Source organism: Salarias fasciatus, chromosome 22 (genome assembly GCF_902148845.1).
Source record: "Salarias fasciatus chromosome 22, fSalaFa1.1, whole genome shotgun sequence".
Lineage (NCBI taxonomy): Eukaryota > Metazoa > Chordata > Actinopteri > Blenniiformes > Blenniidae > Salarias > Salarias fasciatus.
In genome coordinates, this window is record NC_043765.1 from 11,718,229 (window position 1) to 11,741,870 (window position 23,642).

General features: G+C 44.3%; 1 protein-coding gene across 1 annotated transcript in view; it reads left to right on the forward strand.

Moving 5' to 3' along the window:
- Positions 1-837: 837 nt before the first annotated feature.
- The window catches only part of LOC115409665 (coagulation factor XI-like), a 26,910-nt gene continuing 4,105 nt past the window's right edge, over positions 838-23,642 (forward strand). The window contains exons 1-4 of the mRNA XM_030120928.1: positions 838-948; positions 1,027-1,183; positions 1,353-1,462; positions 1,551-1,713. Coding sequence (XP_029976788.1) covers positions 888-948; positions 1,027-1,183; positions 1,353-1,462; positions 1,551-1,713 — 491 coding nt within the window. The 5' untranslated portion in view covers positions 838-887. The remainder of the gene's footprint in view (positions 949-1,026; positions 1,184-1,352; positions 1,463-1,550; positions 1,714-23,642) is intronic.

Below are 23,642 nucleotides of genomic sequence, written 5' to 3' on the forward strand. Positions count from 1 at the left end.
ACGTCCTCTTCAGGCTTCTAGAAAAGCCACTGACGAGTCTATTGCAATCAGGTGTGCTGCAGCAGACCTTTGGACGCCCCTGGGTCAGTGAGTTGATCAGATGGTTGTGTTTAAACCTGCTAAATTTGACAGTGAGGATTTATAGAAGATGAGGTGAACCCCAGTCAGGGTAGTTCAAACACAGAAAGCAGTGTGTGTGTGTGTTTGTGTGTGTGTGTGTGTGTGGTGGAAAATCAACCCCAAAGAGGCAAGTGGGCCCCAGAAGCAGCGGGTCATGCTCTGCTTCAGCTCACATCCAGAGAGGAAGCTCGTACAGCAGCACAAACTCAAAAGCACACATTTCGAGTGCAAAAAACAATCTGTGGAGAAGAAGGGGAAAAATTGACTATTGAACACAGAAACTGCCATCTTAGATGTTAAATGAGTAGCAACAACAAAAGTTCAGTACAATGGGATCTTGAAAGAGGAGCAACATTGAAGGACAGCTGCACTGCTTTCATTCCTCCAGAAAAGAAAACAACCCCAAAGGAAAACTCAACTGTGTTTAATTTCCCAAAGCAAACATACTCAACCTTCTGTTAATATTAACTGACAGGACCTTTTTGCAGCTTGTTCATATCTCAAATATTACTTTTCAAAGATGTATATATCCTTTAAATTTGCAGATCATTAATTGTAATCAATAACTCATCTGTGGGAGTTTGTTGCTCTTTTGGGAACACTGCCAGCACAGATAAGGTTTTTGCGGGAAGACTGCTGTTAAATCAATGAATGTGTCAACAATCTATTGTACAAACAGAGCAGATGCAAAGTGCATTTGCAGAAGCAGGATTTAAAAAGGAGCTGTGGCTCAGGACTCTGGAGTTCTCTGCAGACCAACAGAGAAGATGATCACCCACCGGATTCTGTTGGGCCTGCTCGCCCTCTGCAGCCTTTCCTTCGGTCAAGGTAGGACGCTGCAGTGTGTCTTGATGTGACACGACCTTCTTGGATTACTTTTAAGACACCTGTTCTCCGCTTCTGCAGAATGTAATCAACAGTTTCTGGAGAACATTGATTTCCCGGGAACAGACATTATGTTTGTCTACTCCCCTGATGCGGAGCACTGCCAGATGATATGCACGCAGCACCCAACCTGCCTGTTTTTTACTTTCGTTCGACCTGACTGGACCCGGGACACAAGGTAGGAGACGGGCAGTTACTGATAAAGTACATGGCTTCAATTCAGACATTGAATCTTGCTCTCTGCAGATGTATACGCTGGTTTAGAGGGCATACACTTCACCAATCGTTTCTTTTGACGTCAAGTCGAGAAGCATGCCATTTTAAACTGTGTCTGCTCCTCTCTGCAGGCACTTCTACTGCTACCTCAAGTCCACTCCCACAGGAACCCCCAACAAACAGACCCCGCTGCTGGGTGTCACCTCTGGCTACTCTCTCAAATCCTGCGATACAAGCCAGCGTAGGCTCACTGCTAAACCATTACAATAACCTTGTGACTTGTCATATTTTCTTATATGTTGTCTTTCTGTTTCCAATGTGTGTATCAGGGCCTTGTCTGCCGAAGGTGTACCAGAACACCGACTTCCTCGGGGCAGATTATAAAACCTTTTTCACAGCCGACTATGAGGAGTGTCAGAGAGCCTGCACTTATGATCCCAACTGTCACTTCTTCACTTTTATCAATGAGCTGTTCACAACACTGAATATGAGGTAAAACCTTCACAAGCAACATAGATGTTACACTCTAATGTTGTATTCCAAGTTCAGAAGACAAACGCTCTGCAGAGAAAAATATGCATTAATAAACAAATTCAGAATCTGTTAAAGGTGCTGTAGGCAGGATTTTGCTAGTCAATGCTAATTTTTCTGTGTTTTCTTTGGATTAAATGTTAGAGTATCCATTGATAATCCTTTAGGAGTGTGGCATAATTGCACTACCGCGAAGGCGCAGCGTTTCCATCTGTCTCTGTTCTGAGCTGAAAAGGAATCTCGACAGCTCCAGGTATCTTTGACCAATCAGAAGAGCCCACGAGGCTCTAACCGTGATTGGTTGAGGGGCGTTTGTCACGCGTTCTTGTGGGAGGGGCTTAACTTGCGTAAGGGCGTGATGTCAGAGAAAACAGGACAGGATTGGCTGTGCTGGGTTTCAAATCACCATCTTAGATGGGTCAAATCGCCATGCCGAATCCTGCCTACAGCAACTTTAAAGTGCACGCTTTTTTGCAACATAACTTTTCACCTTATTTATGGATCCTGCCCTCAAATTTGAAGCAAAAACAAAAAACAGCTTCTGAAATGCTGCAGCAATTTCAAAGTTTGTTTGGTTGGTACATAGTTTATTGGTCCATGCCACTCTCACCTCATTCAAACTGAGATTGTGCCATAGTTTGTTTAGAGATGAATGGAAACCTGTTTGTTTGCTTGGCGCCAGGGTTCAGACTGCTGCGTTCATACTTCCACCCATGAGCAGAAATAATGTGATTACTCAGAACATGTCCTTATTCTGTGTTCCACACTCGTTCTGAAATACCTACAGTTTCTGAATTATCATCAGCAGCAACAGTGTGATGTTGAAATCCGCTCAACCAAACTGAATCTCTTCTTGTTTTGCTTTAGGTACAAGTGTCACCTGAAATTCAGCGGGTCTGTACCGAGGCCAAATGTAAAAAGACTCTCGGGGGTAGTGTCTGGATTCTCACACAGGAGCCCAACAGCGGACCCAGGTACGCCGGTTCTCACAGTGGCTGTCACGTCCTGATGCCAGGGACGGAGAAGCATGCTTCCTTATCTTTACTTCATGCAGACTGTCGGATCAAGCTCCTTCCCAACACCGCCTTCACTGTGCCCGACATTTTGGTCAAGGACGCTGCATCACCAGAACACTGTCACGGCTTCTGCTCTGCACATCCGTTGTGCGCCGCCTTCTCATATTCCAGGTAAAGTGTTTATATTTTTTGGATTGTATACTTAATTAACTGCTCCTTTGGTTAATCGTTACTCTGTTTTTCACCCATCCTCGTCATGATCAACCCCCAACACACAGTACAGGTTGGGGAGGGTCCAGGTCCTTGCTCAGTGGTGACCTGCAGACCTCACATCCAGAGTTCACCTCTCTGAGCCTCCAGGCCACCAGTGAGCATTACAAACTCAAGGAAAAAGTCCAGCATTAAATCATTTTTACTTGATAAATTATTCAACAGCGTTTTTACTGGGATACATACATAAAAGGAAAAAAAGTATAACAACAAATCCTCGTTTAAACTTGTGAGAAACAGAATTGAGAAGAGTGAAAACAGATTCTTCCCCAACAGGTTAAGAAGAAAAGATGTTTTGCCTTTCCTTCTCTTTTTCTTTCTACTCTGCATGTTGAATTGTGCTTTTTTTTCTTTTCTTTCTCGTGCCACTCAGACATCACTTTAGTCAAAGGAACATTTCAAATGTCGGACAAAACAAAGCTGGTTCTCAGGTTTAATTTATACCTTATTAGGTTACTTTTCCCTGCATTCATTCACTTCCAGATAATAGTGTCTTCAACCAGGACAGCAAATGCTTATCCAATGAATTATCACATTATTAAAAGAAAAAAAAAATGATAAAAAGAGCCTGAAGTTTTTTGTTTGTCAAACACTGAATGAATTTCTATTATTTTTTGCAGTGAAGATTTCAAGTGTTATTTGAAGAAAAATGGGGATTATTTGCCATCTGAGGCCAAAGATGGATTCACATCCGGGCTACCGACGCGCTTCTGTCAGCCTGACAGCAGTATGTGTGACTATGACAAAATGCACACCTTATTTCTTATCTTAGTGCATTGGCATCTCATATGTCCACCACCAGCAAATACTTGAAATATGAGTCGCCTTTTGTCTTACGGCCTCCTAAACATTTATCTTTATTTCTTCGCTAACAGGCTGGCTTCAGGCGCAGTTTGAAGGTGTAGATTTCCTCGGTTCTGACATCCGCTTTGAGCTGATGGATGACCCAGATTCATGTCAGAGGACCTGCACTGAAGACCCACACTGCCAGTTCTACACCTACGTAACAGAAGACTTCAGCGGCAGCAATCAAAGGTCTGGAATTTTGTCAACTATATAAGTACTTTTTTTCCTTTATTTAAAAAAAAGGTTTGTTTGCTCATTTCAAGTACCGTAATGATATGAATGCTGTGTCACTGCGATCCAGGCGCCGCTGCTACGTGAAGAGTACTATCACCATGCCAGCTCCTCCCAAGCTCACCAAACTGGATAACGCTGTGTCCGGCTTCTCTCGGAGGAACTGCGGTTCTGTGTAATCCTCTCACACAAAAATTGGACTTTTTTCCCTGGAATGCCACAAAAGAGAACCAAAACTGAGTAAAAGACAAATTTTACCAGTAAACACTTTGTGTTGTTGGATTTTTCTCTTATGAGAGTAGAAGTATCCATATTTATGGAGGTAGGAGGCATCAAGAAGAAACTGATTGTCAGTCATATGTTTTGGAGGATCTTCACTTCTTATTTAATCAAATCTATCAGTTCATATTGCTGGGGCCACTTGGAAAACGTCCGCCACTGTCTTATTGAATTTCACTATCATCTTCTTCTCTTTTTTTTTTTTTTTTCAAAATTCACACTTTCCTCTTCAGAAGAATTCCTTCTTCATTGGTCACAATTTGTGAAATTGATTCTGTAAATATCCTTGAAAAACCTTCTTGACCATTGAAATCTGGTGGCCCACAAAGGGGTTTCCAGGACCCCAGTGTTACCTCTTCAGCTTCTGTGGCTCCTAACCCGTAGTACGGTACGGAATCGCTGAAATAGACCGGGTCTCTGCACCCATATTGGCTCGTGTAGGTAACTTGCTGTCCAGTCATGTTTGTCATATAAGGAGGAGGCAGACGTCTTGCTCAGAAAGGGCTTTATTGTCACAAAACAGCGTCGTCACCCAGTTAAATGCAGGAGAACAGTGGGCCAATTCGGGCCAGAAAAAAAACTGTGCCGCTCTCATCACACACCGTCGAACCTCACGTCTTTTTCCCGGAATCCAACTGCATTACCACAATTCCCTCTCTTAACGAGCCAGATGACCAGGCCGGTTTTTTTTTTTTCTCTTTTCCCCTTGTCTTGTTTGGCAATTGGGGTGTGCAATATTGTATGATTGTAGCCTTTTACTATCCGAACAGATTTTAATGTTAGCAGCAGGACGAGACTGAATCTCCTCCTGCTGCTGCCTTTATTTAAAGCTGGCATCTGGCATGACAGAAAGCGACAGACAGAAAGAGATAAAGATAAAGACAGGGAGAACGGGGGGGGGGGGGGGGGGGGGGGGGGGGGGGGGGACTTAAGTACAAATTCACAATGCAAAACATATATAAATATATAATTTTTTCTCCCCCCCCCGACGAACCATAGTAGTGAACAGACCAGGCCACAAAAATAAAAGGTGTAGGGAAGGAAGGAAATGCAAGGACGCCACAAACCTTTTTTTTTTTTTTTTTTTTTTGAGAATATAGCTCGGAGTAACTAGTTGTAAACTCAGGGTGTGCATCAAGAGAGGGCTACTACAGATCACCATTAGTCTAACCACCACAAGAAGACAAGGTAACCGAGTATGTGAAGAATGATTAAAGATCAGCGTGATCAGGAAAATGTGATGGTGATAGTGATCATGCATATATGACCTCTGATCCCTGAGAAGGCCAGAAGCAGGCCAGAGAGGCCCTCAGAGCCCAGACAGCCGGCGGTCATCACAGAGCCCAGATCCAAGCCGCTCCCCCAGGCAGACGCCCCCGCCCCAGTTCAGAAATGGGGTAGAGGAAAGCCCCAGCCGGGGACACCGGCGGCCCCGGGGCCCGGGCCCCGCGGAGCCACAACCGGCAGGAGCCGGTCCACCCCGGGCGCCGGACGGCCGTGGCGGGCAGAGCCGAGAGCCCAAGGCCCAAGAGCCCAAGAGCCGACCCCCCACACAAACCACCCAATCTGGCAACACTGCTGCTGCGTAGCTAACTCTCCTCTGCCTGGGCGAGTGCGCGTGCTCTCTGGCCGCACGCACACTTTGATTGACAGCACGAGAATGCGGAAGCTCGAAATCTATTGGCTGAAGCTGACCTGCGCTTTTTCGGATAACATGGGGGTCTATGAGATGAAGGCAGGGCTCATAAATACATTTTTATATTGCTTTATGCTAAAATTATATTGTAATATCGAACCAGACTGACACATTTAAGCTCTGTTGAAAAATTATATATAGGGGATATACAATGGGGGAAATAAGTATTGAACGCATTAACTGTTTTGTCATTACATTTATTTCCAAAGATGCAATTCATGTGACATTTCTTCCAGACACTGGTATTAACTCAAATAATCCACACATGAAAAGAAATCACAACATTCAAATCCATAAATAGTGATTATGTGGAATTAAGTGCAATAACACAGGAAAAAAGTATTGAACACACCATGGGAAAGCTGTATAGTTTGTCAAGGAAAGGCACCATACCATCTCACACCTGAAAGTAATTAGTCTTTGTACTTCCTATAAGTGCAAACCAACATCAGCTGGGTTAGTGCTAATTGATGGCCCTATAAACAGGTTGTTTTTTCACCAAGTAGTCAAACAAGACACATCTCATGATGGGTAAAAGCAAGGAGCTCTCGCAAGACCTTCGCAGCCTGATTGTTGCTCAGCATCAGAATGGAACTGGTTACAGACTTATCTCAAAGAATCTGAGTATTCCAGTAAGCACCGTTGGGGCCATTATCCGCAAGTGGAAGAAGCATCACCTTATCATCAACAGGCCGCGCACAGGAGCTCCTCGCAAGATTTCTGACCAGGGAGTCAGAAAGATGGTCAGAAGAGTTCTCAAAGAGCCAAGGACCACCCGGAAAGCACTCCAGCAAGACATGGAGGCAGCAGGTACAAGTGTTACAGAGAAAACGATAGGCAATGCACTCCACCGCCATGGCCTCTATGGACGCTCAGCCCGCAAGACTCCGTTCCTCAAAAAAAGGCATGTTGAAGCTCGTCTAAAGTTTGCTAAACAGCATCTGGATAAGCCTGTGGAATACTGGGAGAATGTTGTCTGGTCAGATGAGACCAAAATTGAACTTTTTGGCTGTCATACTACACACCATGTTTGGAGGAGAAATGGCACTGCACATCACCCAAATAACACTATACCAACAGTGAAGTTTGGTGGTGGAAACATCATGGCATGGGGTTGTTTCTCATCTCGTGGTACTGGCAGACTTCATATAATTGAAGGAGCAATGAATGGAAACATCTATCGGCAAATTCTTGAGATGAACCTCCTGCCATCCACCAGGATGATGAAGATGAGACGGGGCTGGACCTTTCAACAGGACAACGATCCGAAGCACACGGCAAAGTTGACTCTCGAATGGTTTAAAAAAAAGAAAATCAATGTGTTAGAATGGCCCAGTCAATCACCTGACTTAAATCCGATCGAACATTTGTGGAAAGAACTAAAGATAAGGGTTCACCAGAGGGCACCAAAGAATATTCAGGATTTGAAGACAATCTGTGCGGAGGAATGGGCAAAAATCACACCTGAGCAGTGTGGGCGATTAGTTCATACATACAACAAGCGTCTGGAAGCAGTCATTGCAAACAAAGGCTTCTCCACAAAGTATTAAACGAGTCTCAGATAGTGTGTTTAATACTTTTTTCCTGTGTTATTGCACTTAATTCCACATAATCACTATTTATGGATTTGAATGTTGTGATTTCTTTTCATGTGTGGATTATTTGAGTTAATACCAGTGTCTGGAAGAAATGTCACATGAATTGCATCTTTGGAAATAAATGTAATGACAAAACAGTTAATGCGTTCAATACTTATTTCCCCCATTGTATATGGGGATATCGGAGATATATATGGGACTCAGAACTGCGCCCAAGGAGGATCTCCAGTCTTCGGTGGCCGACCTGGTGTACGGACAGACGTTGAGAGTCCCTGGGGACTTCCTCCCTCACCCCACGGCTCCTTGGTTGCCCCACGAGCAGCACACCTCCTTCCGTGCGGGCACAGAGGCCTTCGCTCCTGTTCCCACCAGGCAGCACAACATCCCGGCGTCGTGGGTGCCGGCGGACCTGGGTTCCGCCAGGTATGTGTTTGTCCGCCACGACACCCACCGAGGTCCCCTTCAACCCCCCTACGAAGGTCCCTTTCGTGTCCTGGAGCACAGGGACAAGCAGCTGGTCGTTGACATGGGTGGCCGGGCTGAAGTGGTTTCTGTGGAGAGGTTGAAGCCCGCTCACCTGGACGTGGACTGTTTCCCATTGTTGGTCCAGACGCCGCGTCGAGGCAGCCCCCCGGCTGTGCATCCCCCGGTTTCCCAGGTTTTCCTCCCCTTGTCACCTGTGCCCGCTTGTGTTGGGCTTGTGTGGTGATCACGTGGACAGAATTCACCACTCAGACTTTGGGGCGGGGTTTTGTCAGCGCATATATAGCGCCGCGCCGAAGGTTCTGTTTTGTGCGTGTTGATGGCGAATAAAGTTCAGTTCGAGCAGATCACTCCGCCTCCGACTCCCTGTCTCCGGCACCACAGTAGCCTATATACTTTAAATTTGCAGATCATTAATTGCAATCAATAACTCATCTGTGGGAGTTTGTTGCTCTTTTGGGAACACTGCCAGCACAGATAAGGTTTTTGTGGGAAGACTGCTGTTAAATCAATGAACGTGTCAGCAATCTATTGTACAAACAGAGCAGATGCAAAGTGCATTTGCAGAAGCAGGATTTAAACAGGAGGTGTGGCTCAGGACTCTGGAGTTCTGTGTAGAGCAACAGAAAAAATGATCACTTATCAGATTCTGTTGGGCCTGCTCGCCCTCTGCAGCCTTTCCTTCGGTCAAGGTAGGACGCTGCAGTATGTCTTGATGTGACACAACCTTCTTGGATGACTTTTAAGACACCTGTTCTCCGCTTCTGCAGAATGTAATCAACAGTTTCTGGAGAACATTGATTTCCAGGGAACAGGCATTATGTTTTTCTACTCCCCCGATGCGGAGCACTGCCAGATGATATGCACACAGCACCCGACCTGCCTGTTTTTTACTTTCGTTCGACCTGACTGGACCCAGGACACAAGGTAGGAGACAGGTAGTTACTGATAAAGTACATGGCTTCAATTCAGACATTGAATCTTGCTCTCTGCAGACGTATACGCTGGTTTAGAGGGCATACACTTCACCAATCATTTCTTTTGACTTCAAGTAAAGAAGCATGCCATTTTAAACTGTGTCTGCTCCTCTCTGCAGGGACTTCTACTGCTACCTCAAGTCCACTCCCACAGGAACACCCAACGTACAGACCCCGCTGCTGGGTGTCACCTCTGGCTACTCTCTCAAATCCTGCGATACAAGCCAGCGTAGGATCAAAGCTAATCCATCTCAGAAACCTTGTGACTTGTCATATTTTCTTATATGTTGTCTTTCTGTTTCCAATGTGTGTATCAGGGCCTTGTCTGCCGAAGGTGTACCAGAACACCGACTTCCTCGGGGCAGATTATAAAACCTTTTACACAGCCGACTATGAGGAGTGTCAGAGAGCCTGCACTTATGATCCCAACTGTCACTTCTTCACTTTTATCAATGAGCTGTTCACACAACAGAATATGAGGTAAAACCTTCACAAGCAACATGGATGTTACACTCTAATGTTATATTCCAAGTTCAGAAGAGAAATGTGCTGCAGAGAAAAATATGCATTAATAAACAAATTCAGAGTCTGTTAAAGTGCACGCTTTTTTTGCAACATAACTTTTCATCTTATTTATGGATCCTGCCCTCAAATTTGAAGCAAAAACAAAAAGCAGCTTCTAAAATGCTGCAGCAATTTCAAAGTTTGTTTGGTTGGCCATTGGTCAATTGGTGCATGCCACGCTCACCTCATTCAAACTGAGATTGCGTCATAGTTTGTTTAGAGATGAATGGAAACCTGTTTGTTTGCTTGGCGCCAGGGTTCAGACTGCTGCGTTCATACTTCCACCCATGAGCAGAAATAATGTGATGACTCAGAACATGTCCTTATTCTGTGTGCCACACTCGTTCAGAAATACCTACAGTTTCTGAATTATCATCAGCAGCAACAGTGTGATGTTGAAATCCGCTCAACCAAACTGAATCTCTTCTTGTTTTAGGTACAAGTGTCACCTGAAAATCAGCTGGTCTGTACCGTGGCTGAAAGTAAAAAGATTCCAGGGGGTAGTGTCTGGATTCTCACACAGGATCCCGACAGCGGACCCAGGTATGCCGGTTCTCACAGTGGCTGTCACCTCCTGATGCCAGGGTCCGGTGTGTGGATTAAGGCTGCACGATTAATAGATTTTGAATCGTAACCGACTTTTTGGGTTAAGACGATGTTAAAAACGCTGAAATCGTACATGAACGATTTCGGCTTTTCACATGAATGCGTCCGTTTTGGTGCCTCTAAGCCACCGTAGTTTCTCCGGCCCTTCTCATGACGTCATGATGGAAGTGCATGCCTACCTTCTCTCAGCATCTGGTACAATGACGTATATAGTAGTGCTGGACCGCTCACTGCTCGGCGGACAACAGCGGCACCATGGCAAATGGGCACTGACTTCCGATAGTGGCAAGAAGCTGTGAGGCGCTGTGTAATCCTGTGTAAATACACAGACTTCAAGGCTTGCTTGTCATCACTGATGGGACAATATGTGTTATGTTACGGCTTTTACTGTTAGACAGTAAAATCTCTGTCCTGGGCACGTTGTCATGGCAATCATAGCGTTGTTTAACATACACAGAGGTTTTCAGAGTAAAATGTAAAAAATAAAGTAAGTCGTGTAATAAAAAATGAAGTCAATTTAATCAGAAGAGGTTCACTGAATACAATTCCTTTCTAGAATAATTAAAACTGATTGAGTGAAACAGCCAAAGGAAGACAAGAAATGAAAAAAAAATGAAAGCATGAAACACAGTAATTGCAACAAAAAAGTTTTTTTTACAGTAAATGAAAAAAGTGCACACTGACATATGAATGGCACATTTCATAGTAGCAGGATACACTTGACATTATTCTGGTAAAGAAACAGGGTCTATCAACATCAATTTACCTGTACTTGAATATTAGTTGTGATCAAACATAGTTAATAGCTTAGATAGTTTCAGGGCTGCAGCTATTGATTATTTTAGTAATCGATTAATCTATTGATTCATTTGGTCGATTAATCAAAAAAAAATATACATACACATATATATATACATATATGTATACATATATATATATATGTATATATATACACACATATATAGCATCATATATATGTATGTGTATATATATAGTATATATACATAAATGTATACTACATATTACATTTTACTTTTTACATTTCTTTTTATATATATATGGGCCGCACGGTGGCGCAATGGTTAGCGCTCTTGCCTCACAGCAAGAAGGTCCTGGCCGGGGCTCGGGGCCTTTCTGTGTGGAGTTTGCATGTTCTCCCCGTGTGTGCGTGGGTTCCCTCCGGGTACTCCGGCTTCCTCCCACGGTCCAAAAACATGCATGGTAGGTTAATTGATCACCCTAAATTGCCCCTAGGTATGAATGTGTGAGTGAATGGCTGTTTGTATATATATGTCAGCCCTGTGACAGACTGGCGAACTGTCCAGGGTGTACCCCGCCTTCGCCCACAGCAGCTGGGATCGGCTCCAACCACCCGCGACCCCGAAAGGGATAAAGCGGCAGAAAATGAATGAATTTCTTTTTATTTTAATTTGGCAAGCATAAAACTCACCACGGACAAAAAAATGAACTACTATCAATGCTTGCAGTAACATTTATTAAACTGCACAGGAACACTCATTGCTAGGATGAACATTGCACTTTAAATTCACAAATTATTTAAATAAAAAAATAAATAAAATACCTGAGAGAGGGCTAAGGCCTTACCTTCATTATAAAAAAAATGCACATGAAAGCTGATTATTAAAGAACACTTAAGATACGGCAGGCAATATTCTGTATGATCAGACAATTCCTATTGATATTAATTTGTATTAATTTGCCATCTGTCTTGTGGAAAAAACAAACAAAAATTAAAGCCGCAAGCGGCATTGGACGGGACCTCGCCCTCTGGCAAGGTGGCCCGACTGAGGTCGTCCTCGTACCTTGATGACCGAAGTCCAAGTCACTGGGAACCTTGCTCCTCCATAGACTTCCAGCACCCTCTCACCCACTAACATGGAGTTGTTAGCATCCCCCATCCACTGACGTGGAGCTTTTAGCATCTGTCATCCGCTAACATGTAGCTGTTAGCATCCCCCATCTGCTAACAGGTAGCTGTTAGCATCTCTCATCCGCTAGCAAGTAGCTGTTAGCATCTCTCATCCGCTAGCAAGTAGCTGTTAGCATCTCCCATCCACTCACATGTAGCTGTTAGCATCTCCCTTCCGCTAACATGTAGCTGTTAGCATCTTCCATCCGCTAGCATATAGCTGTTAGCATCTCGTATCTCTCACCCGCTAGCATGTAGCTGTTAGCATCTCTCACCCGCTAGCATGTAGCTGTTAGCATCTCTCACCCGCTAGCATGTAGCTGTTAGCATCTCTCACCCGCTAGCATGTAGCTGTTAGCATCTTCCATCCGCTAACATGTAGCTGTTAGCATCTCCCATCCGCTAGCATGTAGCTGTTAGCATCTTCCATCCGCTATCATGTAGCTGTTAGCATCTTCCATCCGCTAACATGTAGCTGTTAGCATCTCCCATCCGCTATCATGTAGCTGTTAGCATCTGTCATCCGCTAACATGTAGCTGTTAGCATCTCCCTTCCGCTAACATGTAGCTGTTAGCATCTCCCACCCGCTAGCATGTAGCTGTTAGCATCTGTCATCCGCTAACATGTAGCTGTTAGCATCTCCTATCCGCTAACATGGAGTTGTTAGCATGTCCCACCCACTAACATGTAGCTGTTAGCATCTGTCATCCGCTAACATGTAGCCGTTAGCATCTCCCATCCGCTAACATGTAGCTGTTAGCATCTCCCATCCGCTAACATGTAGCTGTTAGCATCTCCCATCCACTAACATGTAGCTGTTAGCATCTATCATCTGATTCAGCAGGGGCCACGGCAATGGATTGCAGTCCAGGAAGCTCCATTGCCGTGGCCCCCGCTGAATCGGTTGGATTTAAATAACTTCTGAAGGAATCCAAGCTGCACCATGTTTGTCTGAGTGAGTATATGAGCAGGCACACACCTATAAATAAGGTCCAGGTATCAAAAAAACCGGAGTTGCCCTTTAACACTGTTGAATTTGAAATTATCCATACCATTGTCTGTCTGTGCATCAATCTATCCATGCATTCATCCATCCATCCATCATTTATCCACCTATTAAAGACTGATTTCAGGTGTATAGTGTGTGTCAGGTGATATTTCTGCAGGGTGACAGCTGTTTGGACCATTCCAATGTGTTTCACGTGTTGCTTCCTCAGTGGCTTGCTGCTGCAGGGGCACTGTTGCTTCAGTCATGTGTGATTTGTGGTCACGGTGCGCCATCTACTGTGGAAAGCAGGTACAACATGCAGAATGTTTTACAGCTGGTCCCAGATCAGCCCAGAGGCTCTATGCCCATATATGGCTTAAGTAGGTCACATGATGTTAGAGTGTGACTCGGCAGACACACAGTTTCTCTTTGGTCAAAACAGCTGGGGAAATGCATTTCCGTGGACCAAAGTGAGCAAACAATGTCAGAAAGTGATAGGAAATTTAGTTGTCTTTCACTGTAGAGCTTTTCAGAGCAGTCAGACATATAGTTTTGAAACGGGAGGCTTAATTGATGAAGAAGGAGAGAGTTTTTGAGCAAAAATGTACAATAAAAGTGTGAATGACGGACTTCCTGTTTGATTTAGGTCATGGGTACGAGTGAGTAAGTTGTAGATCTCGATGAGACGAACGCGTGCATATGTTTCTTTTCTCTGTACGACACTGTGAAGGGTGAAACAGTCCATATTAGTGGTTTTTGAGTGAAAAGTGTTTTGAGGCACATTTGATTTGACAGGAAATAACGGACTTCCTGTTGGATTTAGGTATAGGTATGTCTCTTGGTAAATTGTAGAGCTCGAAGAGACGAATGCATCCATGTTGATTTTATTTCTCTGCGACATTTGTGCGGGTCGCACTGTCCATTGTAGTGTTACAAGTGCATTTTCAGACTTCAAACTTTAAGGGTTAATAAAATCCACACCCTGAGACTTTTGAAAAAGTTTTTAACAACTTTTAGAGAGAAACTTATCCTCTATTATTTGGCACCAACCTGACGTCTCCACGACAAGCGGTCTCGGAGCAGATAATTTTTAAAGGAGGAGTCATTTTTTGCCAAATTTTACACTGAAAGGGAAATACCGGACTTCCTGTATGATTTAGGTCAAGGTTGTCAATTGGTGAATTTTAGACCTCAGGGAGACAAACGCAGGGGCGTTGTTTTGATCTCTTTACGACGTTCCTGTGAGCCGTGGCGGCTATTTTACTGTTTCTAGGTGGCGCTAGAGAGCCAATTGGGTTATGGGGTAGATTTTTTGATTTTATTAAATGTTTCGCGGGTCCAGAGGTGTCTGCCAAATTTGGTGAGTTTTCATGCATGTTTAGGGGGTCAAATTAGCGTTTTAATACGCGGTCAGTAAAATAATAATAAGAAATTAAAGCCGCAAGCGGCATTGGTCGGGACCGAGCCTCCCCGCCGGCCAGCGACTGAGACGTCCACCCACTAACATGTAGCTGTTAGCATCTTTCATCCACTAACATGGAGCTGTTAGCATCTCCCGTCCACTAACATGGAGTAGTTAGCATCTCCCATCCACTAACATGGAGTAGTTAGCATTTCCCATCCACTAGCATGGAGTAGTCAGCGTCTCCCATCCACTAGCATGGAGTTGTTAGCATCTCCCATCCACTAACATGGAGTAGTTAGCGTCTCCCATCCACTAACATGGAGTAGTTAGCATCTCCCATCCACTAACATGGAGTAGCTAGCATCTCCCATCCACTAACATGGAGTAGTTAGCATCTCCCATCCACTAAAATGGAGTAGTTAGCATCTCCCATCCACTAACATGGAGTAGCTAGCATCTCCCATCCACTAACATGGAGTAGTCAGCGTCTCCCATCCACTAACATGGAGTAGCTAGCATCTCCCATCCACTAGCATGGAGTTGTTAGCATGTCCCATCCACTAACATGTAGCTGTTAGCATCTGTAATAGTGGACTTGTTAGCATGTCCCATCCACTAACAAGTAGCTGTTAGCATCTTTCATCCACTAACATGGAGTTGTTAGCATCTCCCATCCACTAACATGGAGTAGTTAGCATCTCCCATCCACTAACATGGAGTAGTTAGCATGTCCCATCCACTAACATGGAGTAGTTAGCATCTCCCATCCACTAACATGGAGTAGTTAGCATCTCCCATCTACTAACATGGAGTAGTTAGCATCTCCCATCCACTAACAAGGAGTAGTTAGCTTTTGCCAGCTGCTTTTGACAGTCACTGAATGAAGGCACTGAGTGTCAGAGTTTGATTGACAGCTGCTGTCAGCTGTGTGACTGCACTGGATGCCCATATATGGTCATTTCAGTTAGAGTGGAGAGAGGAGAAAATCAAAGCTTCTGTTTGGGAAACAACTGCTCCTTGTTCCTTTGGTGTTTGGCAAAACTGAACAAAAAATATCACGTTTGATAGGAAAATTTGTTTTCTTTCAGTTGGTGAGGCTTTCAGAGAAGTCAGACGTTTAGTTTGGACCGCAGAGGCCTCAGTTTGTGAGAAGCGCGAGATTTTTCCCCATCCGGCTCCATTATAACTGAGAACAAAAAAAATGCAGAGCGCACACCTTTTCTTATCTGTGAAAACATACATATAACATGATATTTTCCCCACTTATGTTACATCATCTTGTTCGGGAGAACCTGCTGGAACTTTACGTGTGCTCGGTTTGTTGATAGGAGTCACCATTTAGCCGCACTCGCCACTTGTTCGAGGTGCTGAAAAAAGGCGACTTTTTTCCTTTTTTCCCCATTATAACGGATGAGAGCCGGAGCAAGGCAGGATTTCAGACTTCCAACTTTGTACGCTAATAAAATCCACACCGTTAGACTTTTGACAAAGTTGTTCACAACTTTTGTAGAGAAATTTGTCCTCTTTCACGTCGCGTGACTCTTATGTCTGTACGACAAACGGTATCGGAGGAGATAATTTTTTCGTGAGGAGTGATTTTGATCAAAACTTTACTTTGAAAGGGAAATAGCAGACTTCCTGTTGGATTTAGGTCAGGGGTGTCAGCGCGTGAATTCTAGATCTCGGTGAGACGAATGCGTCAACGTTGGTTTGATCTCTCTGCGACATTCCTCCGGGCCGTGGCGACAATTTGACTGTTTCTAGGTGGCGCTAGAGAGCAGATGAGGTTAATTTTTCCATTTCATGAAATTTTTCGCCGGTCATGATGTGCGTGCCAAATTTGGTGAGTTTTCGTGCATGTTTAGGGGGTCAAATTCGCGTTTATTTGGGCGTAAGTATAATAATAGAGGAGGAGGAGAACGAGAACGACAAACGAACGAAGAACAATAGAGACCTTGCCCTCCGGGCATGGTGGCCTGCGGCCACCATGCCCTCCGGGCTCGGTCCCTAATTAAAGCCGCAAGCGGCATTGGTCGGGACCGAGCCTCCCCGCCGGCCAGCGACTGAGACGTCCACCCACTAACATGAAGCTGTTAGAATCTGTCTTCCATTAATACAGAGTTGTTAGCATGTCCCATCCACAAACATGCAGTTGTTAGCTTCTGTCATCCACTAACATGGAGTTGTAAGCAGCTCCCATCCACTAACATGTAGCTGTTCGCATCTGTCATCCACTAACATGGAGTTGTTAGCATCTCACATCCACTAACATGGAGTAGTTAGCATCTCCCATCCACTAACATGGAGTAGTTAGCGTATGCCATCCACTAACATGGAGTTGTTAGCATCTCCCATCCACTAACATAGAGTAGTTAGCATCTCCCATCCACTAACATGGAGCTGTTAGCATCTGTCTTCCACTAACATGGAATTGTTAGCATCTCCCATCCACGAACATGGAGTTCTTAGCATGTCCCATCCACTAACATGGAGTAGTTAGCATCTCCCATCCACCAACATGGAGTTGTTAGCATGTTCCATCCACTAACATGGAGTTGTTAGCATCTCCCATCTGCTTTTGAGAGTCACTGAATGAAGGCAATCAGTGTCAGAGTTTGATTGACAGCTGCTGTCAGCTGTGTAACTGCAATGCACGCCCATATATGGTAATGTGAGTTAGAGTGGAGAGAGGAGAAAATAAAAGTCTTTTTTGGGGAAACAACTGCTCCTTGTTCCTTTGCTGTTTGGCATAACTGAACAAAAAATATCACGTTTGATAGGAAAATTTGTTGTCTGTCAGTTGGTGAGGCTTTCAGAGCAGTCAGACTTTTAGTTTGGACCCCAGAGGCCTCAGCTTGTGAGAAGCGCAAGATTTTTCCCCATCCGGCTCCATTATAACTGAGAGCAAAAAAAATGCAGAACGCACACCTTTTCTTACCTGTGTAAACGTACATATATCATAATATTTTACCCACTTATGTTACATCATCTTGTTTGAGAGAACCTGCTGGAACTTTGTGTGTGCTCGGTTTGTTGATAGGAGTCACGGTTTAGCCGCAGTCGCCACTTGTTCGAGGTGCTGAAAAAAGGCGACTTTTTTCCTTTTTTCCCCATTATAATGGATGAGGGCCGGAGCAAGGCAGGATTTCAGACTTCCAACTTTGAACGCTAATAAAATCCACACCGTGGGACTTTTGACAAAGTTGTTCACAACTTTTGTAGAGAAAATTGTCCTCTTTCACGTCGCGTGACTCTTATGTCTGTACGACTAACGGTCTCGGAGGAGATAATTTTTTCGTGAGGAGTGATTTTGAGCAAAATTTTACTTTGAAAGGGAAATAGCGGACTTCCTGTTTGATTTAGGTCAGGGGTGTCAGCGCGTGAATTTTAGATCTCGATGAGACGAACGCGTGAGTGTTGGTTTGATCTCTCTACGACATTCCTGCGGGCCGTAGCGACTGTTTTAGACGTTTTTCGGGATATAGGTGGCGCTAGAGAGCTGATGGTTTTCGTTTTTGTATTTTATAAAATTTTTCGTCGGTCACGATGTGCGTGCCAAATTTGGTGAGTTTTCGTGCATGTTTAGGGGGTCAAATTCGCGTTTACTTGGGCGTTAGTATAATAATAATAATATAGGAGGAGAACGACAAACGAACGAATAACAATAGAGACCTTGCCCTACGGGCAAGGTGGCCTGCGGCCACCTTGCCCTCCGGGGCTCGGTCCCTAATTAAAGCCGCAAGCGGCATTGGTCGGGACCGAGCCTCCGCGCCAGCCCACGACTGAGACGTCCATACACTAACATGGGAGTTGTTATTACCATCTGTCATCCACTAACATGGAGTTGTTAGCATGCCCAGTCCACTGACATGGAGCTGTTAGCATCTGTCATCCACTAACATGGAGTTTTTAGCATGTCCCATTCACTAACATGTAGCTGTTAGCATCTGTAATCCACTAACATGGAGTTGTTAGCATCTCCCATCCACTAACATGGAGTAGTTAGCATCTCCCATCCACTAACATGGAGTTGTTAGCATCTTCCATCTGCTAACATGGAGTAGTTAGCATCTCCCATCCACTAACATTGAGTAGTTAGCATCTCCCATCCACTAACATGGAGTTGTTAGCATCTCCCATCCACGGACATTGAGTAGTTAGCGTCTGCCATCCACTAACATGGAGTAGTTAGCGTCTCCCATCCACTAACATGGAGTAGTTAGCATCTCCCATCCACTAACATGGAGCTGTTAGCATCTCCCATCCACTAACATGGAGTAGTTAGCATCTCCCATCCACTAACATGGAGTAGTTAGCATCTCCCATCCACTAACATGGAGTAGTTAGCGTCTCCCATCCACTAACATGGAGTAGTTAGCATCTCCCATCCACTAACATGGAGTAGTTAGCATCTCCCATCCACTAACATGGAGTAGCTAGCATCTCCCATCCACTAACATGGAGTAGTTAGCATGTCTCATCCACTAACATGGAGTTCTTAGCATTTCCCACCCACTAACATGGAGCTCTTAGCATCTGTCTTCCACTTACATGGAGTAGTTAGCATCTCCTATCCACTAACATGGAGTAGTTAGCTTCTCCTATCCACTAACATGGAGTAGTTAGCATGTCCCATCCACTAACATGGAGTACTTAGCTTGTCTCATCCACTAACATTGAGTAGTTAGCATCTCCTATCCACTAACATGGAGTAGTTAGCATGTCCCATCCACTAACATGGAGTAGTTAGCATGTCCCATCCACTAACATTGAGTAGTTAGCGTCTGCCATCCACTTACATGGAGTTGTTAGCATCTCCCATCTACTAACATGGAGTAGTTAGCATCTCCCATCCACTAACATGGAGTAGTTAGCATCTCCCATCCACTAACATGGAGTAGTTAGCATCTCCCATCCACTAACATGGAGTAGTTATCATCTCCCATCCACCAAAATGGAGTAGTTAGCGTCTCCCATCCACTAACATTGAGTTGTTAGCATGTTCCATCCATTAACATGGAGTTGTTAGCTTCTCCCAGCTGCTTTTGAGAGTCACTGAATGAAGGCAATCAGTGGCAGAGTTTGATTGACAGCTGCTGTCAGCTGTGTAACTGCAATGCATGCCCATATATGGTCATTTCAGTTAGAGTGGAGAGAGGAGAAAATAAAAGTCTTTTTTGGGGAAACAACTGCTCCTTGTTCCTTTGCTGTTTGGCAAAACTGAACAAAAAGTATCACGTTTGATAGGAAAATTTGTTTTCTTTCAGTTGGTAAGGCTTCCAGAGAAGTCAGATGTTCAGTTTGGACCGCAGGGGCCTCAGTTTGTGAGAAGCGCGAGATTTTTCCCCATCCGGCTCCATTATAACTGAGAACAAAAAAAATGCAGAGCGCACACCTTTTCTTACCTGTGAAAACATACATATAACATGATATTTTCCCCACTTATGTTACATCATCTTGTTCGGGAGAACCTGCTGGAACTTTCCGTGTGCTCGGTTTGTTGATAGGAGTCACGGTTTAGTCGCAGTCGCCACTTGTTCGAGGTGCTGAAAAAAGGCGACTTTTTTCCTTTTTTCCCCATTATAACGGATGAGGTCCGGAGCAAGGCAGGATTTCAGACTTCCAACTTTGTACGCTAATAAAATCGACACCGTCAGACTTTTGACAAAGTTGTTCACAACTTTTGTAGAGAAATTTGTCCTCTTTCACGTCGTGTGACTCTTATGTCTGTGCGACAAACGGTCTCGGAGGAGATAATTTTTTCGTGAGGAGTGATTTTGATCAAAATTTTACTTTGAAAGGGAAATAGCGGACTTCCTGTTGGATTTAGGTCAGGGGTATCAGCGCGTGAAATGTAGATCATGATGAGTCGAACGCGTGAGTGTTGGTTTGATCTCTCTACGACATTCCTGTGGGCCGTAGCGACTGTTTTAGACGTTTTTGGGGATATAGGTGGCGCTAGAGAGCCGATGGTGTTCGTTTTTGTATTTTATAAAATTTTTCGCCGGTCATGATGTGCGTGCCAAATTTGGTGAGTTTTCGTGCATGTTTAGGGGGTCAAATTCGCGTTTATTTGGGCGTTAGTATAATAATAATAATAAACGAACGAATAATAATAGAGACCTTGCCCTCCGGGCATGGTGGCCTGCGGCCACCATGCCCTCCGGGCTCGGTCCCTAATGAAGAAGAACGAGAACGAGAACGAGAACGAGAAACACACGAATTAAAGCCGCAAGCGGCATTGGTCGGGACCGAGCCTCCCCGCCGGCCAGCGACTGAGACGTCCACCCACTAACATGTAGCTGTTAGCATCTTTCATCCACTAACATGGAGCTGTTAGCATCTCCCGTCCACTAACATGGAGTAGTTAGCATCTCCCATCCACTAACATGGAGTAGTTAGCATTTCCCATCCACTAGCATGGAGTAGTCAGCGTCTCCCATCCACTAGCATGGAGTTGTTAGCATCTCCCATCCACTAACATGGAGTAGTTAGCGTCTCCCATCCACTAACATGGAGTAGTTAGCATCTCCCATCCACTAACATGGAGTAGCTAGCATCTCCCATCCACTAACATGGAGTAGTTAGCATCTCCCATCCACTAACATGGAGTAGTTAGCATCTCCCATCCACTAACATGGAGTAGCTAGCATCTCCCATCCACTAACATGGAGTAGTCAGCGTCTCCCATCCACTAACATGGAGTAGCTAGCATCTCCCATCCACTAGCATGGAGTTGTTAGCATGTCCCATCCACTAACATGTAGCTGTTAGCATCTGTAATAGTGGACTTGTTAGCATGTCCCATCCACTAACAAGTAGCTGTTAGCATCTTTCATCCACTAACATGGAGTTGTTAGCATCTCCCATCCACTAACATGGAGTAGTTAGCATCTCCCATCCACTAACATGGAGTAGTTAGCATGTCCCATCCACTAACATGGAGTAGTTAGCATCTCCCATCCACTAACATGGAGTAGTTAGCATCTCCCATCTACTAACATGGAGTAGTTAGCATCTCCCATCCACTAACAAGGAGTAGTTAGCTTTTGCCAGCTGCTTTTGACAGTCACTGAATGAAGGCACTGAGTGTCAGAGTTTGATTGACAGCTGCTGTCAGCTGTGTGACTGCACTGGATGCCCATATATGGTCATTTCAGTTAGAGTGGAGAGAGGAGAAAATCAAAGCTTCTGTTTGGGAAACAACTGCTCCTTGTTCCTTTGGTGTTTGGCAAAACTGAACAAAAAATATCACGTTTGATAGGAAAATTTGTTTTCTTTCAGTTGGTGAGGCTTTCAGAGAAGTCAGACGTTTAGTTTGGACCGCAGAGGCCTCAGTTTGTGAGAAGCGCGAGATTTTTCCCCATCCGGCTCCATTATAACTGAGAACAAAAAAAATGCAGAGCGCACACCTTTTCTTATCTGTGAAAACATACATATAACATGATATTTTCCCCACTTATGTTACATCATCTTGTTCGGGAGAACCTGCTGGAACTTTACGTGTGCTCGGTTTGTTGATAGGAGTCACCATTTAGCCGCACTCGCCACTTGTTCGAGGTGCTGAAAAAAGGCGACTTTTTTCCTTTTTTCCCCATTATAACGGATGAGAGCCGGAGCAAGGCAGGATTTCAGACTTCCAACTTTGTACGCTAATAAAATCCACACCGTTAGACTTTTGACAAAGTTGTTCACAACTTTTGTAGAGAAATTTGTCCTCTTTCACGTCGCGTGACTCTTATGTCTGTACGACAAACGGTATCGGAGGAGATAATTTTTTCGTGAGGAGTGATTTTGATCAAAACTTTACTTTGAAAGGGAAATAGCAGACTTCCTGTTGGATTTAGGTCAGGGGTGTCAGCGCGTGAATTCTAGATCTCGGTGAGACGAATGCGTCAACGTTGGTTTGATCTCTCTGCGACATTCCTCCGGGCCGTGGCGACAATTTGACTGTTTCTAGGTGGCGCTAGAGAGCAGATGAGGTTAATTTTTCCATTTCATGAAATTTTTCGCCGGTCATGATGTGCGTGCCAAATTTGGTGAGTTTTCGTGCATGTTTAGGGGGTCAAATTCGCGTTTATTTGGGCGTAAGTATAATAATAGAGGAGGAGGAGAACGAGAACGACAAACGAACGAAGAACAATAGAGACCTTGCCCTCCGGGCATGGTGGCCTGCGGCCACCATGCCCTCCGGGCTCGGTCCCTAATTAAAGCCGCAAGCGGCATTGGACGGGACCTCGCCCTCTGGCAAGGTGGCCCCACTGAGGCCGTCCTTGCACCTTGATGACTGAAGTCCAGGTCACTGGGAACCTTGCTCCTCCATAAACAACCATTTTCATGACTTGACCTCATTTCCTGTTGTAAATGGCCTTTTATTTTGAAGGGATTTTGGGCTTTCATTTTGGAAACGTAGTACATGCTTCCACTAACACTGTTTACCTTGAAATTAGGAAGCTGCTTTTTTAAAAATGTCATTTCTTGCAAAAAAGTGACTTTTGTTTTGAAGGGGTGTGAGGCTTTTATTTTGACAGTCATGTGTGCTACACTTTAGCAAACACCAATGTATACATGTTGCTCATCCATAAACATCCATTTTCATGACGACCTCATTATCTGTTGTAAATGGGCTTTTATTTTGAAGGAATTATGACCTTATAATTTGGAAATGTAGTACATGCTTCCACTAACACTGTTAAACCCAAAATTATGAAGCTGCTTTGTTAAAAATGCCATTTTCTGCAAAAATGTGACTTTTATTTTGAAAGGGTGTGAGGCTTTTATTTTGATAGTCATGTGTGCTCCACTTTAGCAAACACCAGTATATCCATCTTGCTCCTCTATAACATCGATTTTCATGACTTGATCTCATTTTGTTGTAAATGGGCTTTTATTTTGAAGGAATTTTGACCTTATAATTTGGAAACGTAGTACAAGCTTCCACTAACACTGTTTACCCCGAAATTACGAAGCTGCTTTGTTAAAAATGCCATTTTTGCAAAA